The sequence below is a fragment of the Emiliania huxleyi genome (genome assembly GCF_000372725.1).
Source record: "Emiliania huxleyi CCMP1516 unplaced genomic scaffold EMIHUscaffold_316, whole genome shotgun sequence".
NCBI lineage: Eukaryota > Haptophyta > Isochrysidales > Noelaerhabdaceae > Emiliania > Emiliania huxleyi.
This window is the reverse complement of record NW_005199635.1, coordinates 25,651-32,843: the sequence shown is the minus strand read 5'-3', so window position 1 is coordinate 32,843 and position 7,193 is coordinate 25,651. Positions and strand designations below refer to the sequence as shown.

The window sequence follows — 7,193 nt, the reverse complement described above, 5'->3', positions numbered from 1 at the left end:
TAGGCGAAGAACAGCCTGGCTCGGGCTGGACACACACCAAACGCGGTATGGGTGGAGGCGAGACAGAAAGAAGACGACGACACGCGCGAGCGACACACAGACACACAAACTCACAAGACATTCAAGGGAACCTACGAACTTCCTACATACACGGGAGTCGGGAGCGTCGGTCGGTGTGCTAGCGAGGCGTGCATGCGTGGTTTCTCTCCGATGCGAGCCAGTCCCGTGGTCCAGTGTTGTGGAGGGAGCTTGCTTGTAAAATTCTCTCCGATGCGAGCCACTTGGAGCGGCACTTGGAGTGCAGTCAGCAACCGCACATCCAGGGCCGGGGAGCTCAGAAGCGCACCCAGCGGGCCGGATGATTGGCATCGGGTTGCGGGCAAGAGAGCCCTAGCCCCGGGGGTGCGCGTTCGCAGGGAAAGGGCCGTAAAGTAAACACGGGTCTCCGAGGGTTGGCCCCGCGTACCGGGTTTCCCCTTAACTGCAGGACGCCCCCTCTACTCGGAGCTAATGAACACCACCCTGCACGCCTCACACGTCACACCACCACTCCACACTCACTCGCGCAGGCACTTTGGAGCACTTGGAGCACTTGGAGTGCAGCCTCACATCCAGGGCCGGGGAGCTGAGAAGCGCACCCAGCGGGCCGGATGATCGGGATCGGGTTACGGGCCAGAGAGCCCTAGCCCCGGGGGTGCGCGTTCGCAGGGCCATAACACGTCTCGGAGGGATAGTTCCGTGTACCGGGTTACCCCTTAACTGCAGAACGCACCCTCTTCCTCGACCGTGGGGGGGTGCGCGTTCGCAGGGCCATAACACGGGTCTCCAGGCGCCAAATTCTCTCCGATTCGCGCTTGGGCAACGGCATGAGCCCGCTGAAGGCACGCCGCGAGCACGTTTACCGCTCTCTAACTCTCGCTGTTGGGCCGCCCTCACCACGCCACCACCCAACCTCTCTGCAGGCGCCCATGGCCGACACCACCGTCGACCTCGACACGCTCCGCGCCGTCTTTCCGAAGATCTTCCAGTCGTTTGAGGACACGCCGGCGTGGCTCATCCTCGGTGAATATGTATCGCCGGTCCGTCCGTCCGCCCGCGCCTGCGTCGCACCCCGTCCGCCCCGCCCCGCCCTCGCAGCCGCCCTCGAGGCGACCGGCATGGACGAGCCCAAGGCGATCCGCAACCTCCGCGCCAAGCAAAAGGCGGCGAGAAAGCCTCGCCTCCACTCCGCTCTCGCCGGCTATGCCGACGCCCGCCGCCCGCCGCCCGCCGCCCGCACAGGCCGCCAAGGATCTGGGCCTCGACGTGTGCGAGGCCGAGCGCAACGAGCGCCGCGGCTTCATCGAGAAGCGAGAGAGCGTCGTCGAGCGCGAGCTGCAGCAGATGAACGAGGCGGCAGCCCCTTCCCCGTCTCCCTCCCGCCCCGCCTCGACCTCACCGCCTCGCCGTCGGCTTGCCCCCCGACGCCAGCGCCGTGGGCCAGCGCACACACTCGGCCGACGCCGTCCCCACCCCCACCCCCTCGTTTCTGCACCCGGCCGCTCCCCCCGCGCTGCCGCCGCCTGACGCCGCCAACCGCCCGCCACCGCCCGTCACAGCCCGCCACCGCCCGCCCTGCCCGCCCTGCCCGCAGTCGGAGGAGAAGGAGGCGGCAGCGCGGCGGCGCGCCATGTCGGAGGGGCAGCTCTCCGTCGAGATCGCCGCGCAGGAGCCGCCCTACCTCTCGGTGACACGCGACCAGCTCGCAGCCTCGGTGGCGGTGCAGGCGCAACGCCTCGCTTCCCGCAACGCCTCGCTTCCTGCCGCACCAGAGCCGGACGCCGCGCCGCCACGCCGCCGCTGCAGCTGCGCCCGCCCGCACACCCCACGCCGCTCCTCAACCGCACGCCGCTCTTTCACCGCAGGTGGACTCGCACCTGTCGGCACTCAGCGAGAGTGCCGCGCTCGAGGTGCCGCGCTAGACACACACACACACACACACACACACACACACACACACACACACACACACACACACACACACACACACACACACACACACACACACACACACACACACACACACACACACACCTGCAGCGACCACCTCGCTCAGCGAGAGTGCCGCGCTCGAGGTCGCCGGCCGACTGGCACTGCTGCACGATGCGAGTACTCTCGCCGTCTGACGGCGGCGGGTTCATGCCGTAGCTCATGCCGTAGTTCATGCCGTAGGTGACCGGCCGGCCGACGGCGGGCGAGGAGGCGTCGGGCGAGGGGAGCGAGGAGGCTAGCGCGCCCGCGGAGGCGGGGACCGGCGCCGGCGACGCCGCCGCGGAGGAGGCCGGGGAGGGAGAGGGGGCGGGCTCTGCGCCGCCGCCGCGCCAGCTGCCTCTGCGGCAGCTGCACGACTTCAGCCTGCACGACGCGAGCGGCCAGCTCTGCCGCCTCGAGGTGCTCGACGAGCGCGTCGGCTCCAAGATCTACGCGACGGGTTTCGTCGGCGCGAACCGCCGCGCCCGCCCGACGAGGGGTGAGACCGGGCTGCGGTGAGGAAGCCGCCATCGGTCGCGCGTGTAGGCGCCAACTGGGACTCGCTCGACGAGCAGGAGCGAGAGCAGCTCTGGGCTTGCGCCCCTGGCTCCACCCGCCGCTCCGTCGGCCCCGCCGCCTCCCCCACTCCGCTCGCGCCGTCGCAACCTCCGCACACGGCCGCGGCAAGTCCGTGCGCGAGCGCTGACGCGTCCGGCGGCACGTCCAGGAGGACCACGAGGAGAGCGACGGCGTGTACGTCAAGGGGCTGGGCGCCTGCTCGTGCTACACCATCTCGGGCTACTCGCAGCACGACGCACTCGTCTTCCCGCGCCCGTCCGTATTCCTCGTCACCGAGGCGGGCCAGTACGAGCTCACCACCCCCTCCGCGCAGTACGCCCCCTTCTTCGCGCCCGTGCAGGAGAAGGTCGAGGTGTGCAAGCGGCTGGTGCGCGCCGTCGAGCGGAGCCCGGCCCTCGGCAAGGAGGAGCTCCTCGCGGCGGTGGCGCGCGACGACGGCGACGGCGACGGCGATGGCACGCCCCTCTCCTTTGACGAGGAGTACCTCGTCCAGCACCACAAGTTCATCCTCCACCAGCTCGTCTCCTTCGACGCGGGCGCCACCCGCTCCGACGTGCGCGTGACGCAGTGCCAGGCGCGTGAAGACGCCTCCGAGAGGTTCCCACCCCCCCCCCCCCCCCTCCCCCCCGCCGCGCCCGCGTGCAAGAGGGCTGACCGAAGACACCGCCGAGACGCTCTCTCACTGCCACTGCTGCCACCGACCCCCTCCCCCGTCCCTGGCCATGCCTCTGCCCGACGCCTGCCCCGCCCAGCCGCGCCCCTGCGCCCGCCAGGCGCTCGACGACCTCTTCGCGCCGACGGGCCACCTCAAGGCGGTGGCGCCTCGCCGCCGCGCCGCGCCTGCCGCCGACCTGTCGACGGTGCGGAGCGCGGCGGCAAAGACCCGCTGGGTGGGCGAGGGCACGCGCGAGGAGGGGCGGGTGGTGCACGAGGCGGCGGAGGTGGACGGCAAGCGGATCAGCGTCGGCGGGTGGGCGTCGTTGCAGCCTTTCGCGGCCGACCACACGTCCAAGGACTTGCAGCTCGTCGAGGTGGAGGCGCTGTGGGCGGTGGGCGGCGCAAAGATGTGCCGCGTCCGCCGGCTGTGGCGTCCGGCGGAGACCTTTGCCGGCGGGGTGCTCGACGGCGCGCTCAAGGAGGGGGTCCTGATCCCCGACAGCTGCCCGCAGGAGCTGCCGCTCCACGAGCTCAAGGCGCCCGTGGACGGCGCCGCGTCGGGCCTGCACACGGGAGAGTGGCGGTACTCGCCCAAGTGGGCGTCCTACACCAAGCTTGCCCCGCCGCCCTCGCGCAAGCGCAGCGCGGCGCAGAGCGCGGCGAAGCGCGACCAGCCGGCGTCGGCGTCCGGCGAGGTGTGCGCAGCCCCAGATGCGGGATCCGCATCGAGGCCGCCGTGCGGGCTTGAAGAGACGCCGTCTTCCAGCCGCATGGCCACGGCATCCACACAAACCAATCCCTGGCGCCGTCGAGGCATGTCGTGTGTGATATGCCGTCTTCACGGCCCCTTGCCTCTGTCCTTGCCCGACGCAGGCGCTCAACGTGCTGGAGCTCTACTCGGCGAGCGGCGGCCTCTCCTTCGTGGAGGAGGCCGAGTGCGCCGGCGGTGCGCGCCTCAAGACGCGCTGGTGCTGCGAGTGGTCAAAGGAGGAGGTGGAGACGTACCGCGACAACCACCCCGACTGCAACGTCTTCCACCTCGACGTCGAGGTCTTCCTGCGCGTCTGCTCCAAGTGGGCCGCCATGGCCGACGGCAGCTTCGCGCCCAAGAAGAAGGGCGGCAAGGCGGCCGCCGCCGCGAAGGGCGCGCAGGAGGTCGTCGACGTGCGCGGGGTGGACCACCGCATCGAGTACCTCTGCCGCTCCCCGGGCGGCGCCGAGCGGTGGGTGCGCGACGAGGAGGTGGCGGACGCACTCGTCCAGGCGTACGTGCAGGCCAACCGCGGCGCGCTGCCGCTCCCCGAGAACGTGGACGTTGTCATGGGCGGCCCTCCGTGCCAGGGCGTCTCTGGCTTCAACCTGTACCGCCACGAGGACCCGCTCGGCGACTCGAAGAACCGGCAGACGATCCACTTCACCGAGATGTGCCTGCTGCAGCAGCCGCGCTTCGTCATCATGGAGAACGTGGTGGGCATCCTCATGTTTGCCGACAGCCTCGTCATCAAGACGTCGATGCGCTCCTTCATGCAGGGCGGCTACCAGGTCCGCATCGGCGTCTGCGTCTCGGGCACCTTTGGGCTGCCGCAGAACCGCGCGCGCACCATCCTCTTTGCCGCGCGCGGCGAGGAGGCGCTGCCGGAGTACCCGGCGCCGACCCACCAGCTGCCGCCCGTCCCAATCTCGATGATGACGACTTGGATGAAGAAGCACCTGCTCAACGTGCCCTCTGCGGCGGAGTCGGCCACCCTGGCCAAGCCCCTCACTCTCGCGGACGCCTTCTCGGACCTGCCGTCGCTCAAGAGCCCTCCGGCCCGCGGCTTCGGCTCCAACAAGGACAACCCCAACCGCGCGCCCAAGGAGACCAAGGCGACGCCCTTCCGCGCCGCCACCTACGGCGGCAAGAGCAGCTCCGGCAAGCCGGTGCAGCCGCTTAGCGACTACCAGCGCGCCGCGCGCGAGCGCTGCACGGGCAAGGAGCTGCACGACCACGAGTCGTTCGTGCTTAGCCCTAGATGCTGCAGACACCTCCCTGTACTCAGATGCTGCAGACACCTCCCTGTCCTCACTCCGCCACTCGAGACGACGCCCCTCGGCTGCACTGCGCAGTACTCCAAGCCGTACCCACAGCCTCGGTGTTTCCACCAGCTCTGCTGCTTCCGCGAGGCGCAGGAGTGCGACGCGCGGCAAAGCATGCTGCGCAGCCTCAGCCGTGTGGGCCCTCACTCCAGGTGCTCAACGAGGACGACCAGGAGCGCGTCTCCGCCGTCCCAAAAGCGGCGGTCAAGCTGCACGGATGCTGGCGCACGAGGCCGCGGGGCCCGAGGGCTCGCACGCGCGCCGCGCCCCTCACCGCGGAGGCGCGCGAGCGTAGGCGCGACTTGCCCGACGACGGACTCACCTCTTCGGGCAAGCCGCTCGTGCCCGAGTACGCGCGCTCCTACCGCCGGCCCAACGCCTGCTTCGGGCGGCTCGCGTGGAGCGACATCGTGCCCACCGTCGTCTGCCGGCGCGACTCTCCCTCCCGCCTCCTCGAGCGCGCCCTCGCCGGGCCTAACCTCCCTCCTCCCTCCCCCGCCCTGCCCCTCTCTGGGACCAGGCCCGAGCCGCACAACCGCCCCATCATCCACCCCGACGAGGACCGCATCCTCTCGATCCGCGAGAACGCGCGCATCCAAGGCTTCCCCGACTGGTACCGCTTCTCCGGCAGCATCTACTCGCGCTACCGCCAGGTCGGCAACGCCGTCTCGCCCAAGCTCGCCAAGGCGCTCGGCGGTCAGATCCTCGCCGCCGTCGAGGCGCGGGCCGGAAGCAAGTGAGGCGCCCGCGCACGTCCGATCGTACGTATTTACGCGCGCGAGAGCCGGTCGCGTCCTCCCGCGTTTTGTGTTCCATCTCCGCACACAGAGGGGGGGCGCGTGCAGAGTGGACGCCCAGGCACCTCCGGCGGGCGCGCGCATCGGGCGGCACGCGTGCCAAGGAACTCTTGCGCTCGCCCCCGGCTCACCGCGCGCATGCTCACGGGGGCGGTCGGGCGGACTGGACACGAGCCCGCGAGTCTGACATTTTGTGGGGGTACTGACTACTGTCATTTGAAAATTGTATCGGTGTGCCAGAGCGACAGAGGGCCGGACAATGTACCGCGCGAGAGGAGCACGGGACGCGAATGGTCGTGGGACGTGGGTAATGTGAAATCGACGGACGACGCTCCTTGTGCGGCGTGCGCAAAGAGCCACATTACCCACGACCAGACGGAGACAGAGCCCGTAAGTACCACACTAGCTGCTGAGCTGCTGTCCATACTGCATACATTACATGCACGCGATCATCCGGCGAAGCTGGAGGGTCGTTCATCCCGTCCGAGAGAAGAGCGCGAGGGGCACGAGTCCTAAAGCGCACCATCAGCCCTGCGGGCGTCCCGTGCCCTTGGCGACCAGCGGCGGCATAGTGTGCACGCGCAGCGTGGCAAAGGGATGCACGTGGTCACTCGACGTCCTCCGAGAACATCGTGTTGAGCATGTCCATCGAGCGCTGGTTCCGCTCTACCCACACCAGAAACTTGGCCTGCGAGCGCAAGTCGGGAAGTGATTGTGAGGGGCGGCGCTGGGGGGGGGAGGGGGGAGGCGAGCCGCCCTCACCACTTGGTGTGGCGTGAGGATCCGGCGGAGCCCGTCGGTGATGCTCTGCGACGACGAGATGTGCTGCCCCACGTGTCTCCGCAGCTCCTGGATCAGGCTCGAGATTTTGCCCTTGAGCTCGCGGTCGGACTGGATCGAGTCCTTTTGGCCGGAGAGCTCGCCGACCTGCTCGCGGCAGGGGGGCGTGAGCGGTGCCTCGGGGTCGAGGGAGACGAGCAGAGGCGGAAGGAAGCGGGAGAGGTTTAGCGGCGAGGCGGGGCTCTCCGACATGGGACATGCAGGGCCCGAGGGGGTGGGGGGGGGGTCGGGGGG

General features: G+C 69.6%; 2 protein-coding genes across 2 annotated transcripts; one reads left to right on the top strand and one right to left on the bottom strand.

Moving 5' to 3' along the window:
- Nucleotides 1-968: 968 nt before the first annotated feature.
- EMIHUDRAFT_458278 (hypothetical protein) lies at nt 969-6,062 on the top strand (the record flags this gene model as incomplete). The annotated part of the gene is made up of 12 exons (XM_005774254.1): nt 969-1,079; nt 1,315-1,362; nt 1,634-1,759; nt 1,905-1,949; nt 2,365-2,470; nt 2,557-2,633; nt 2,738-2,956; nt 3,068-3,142; nt 3,402-3,941; nt 4,120-5,244; nt 5,475-5,732; nt 5,883-6,062. 12 exons carry the CDS (start codon nt 969-971, stop codon nt 6,060-6,062), a joined length of 2,910 nt encoding a protein of 969 aa, XP_005774311.1.
- Nucleotides 6,063-6,322: 260 nt separating this feature from the next.
- EMIHUDRAFT_458277 (hypothetical protein) lies at nt 6,323-7,151 on the bottom strand (the record flags this gene model as incomplete). The annotated part of the gene is made up of 2 exons (XM_005774253.1): nt 6,323-6,807; nt 6,885-7,151. Coding segments are annotated over 2 exons (443 nt in total), but the record flags the coding sequence as incomplete, so codon positions are not given.
- Nucleotides 7,152-7,193: the final 42 nt, after the last annotated feature.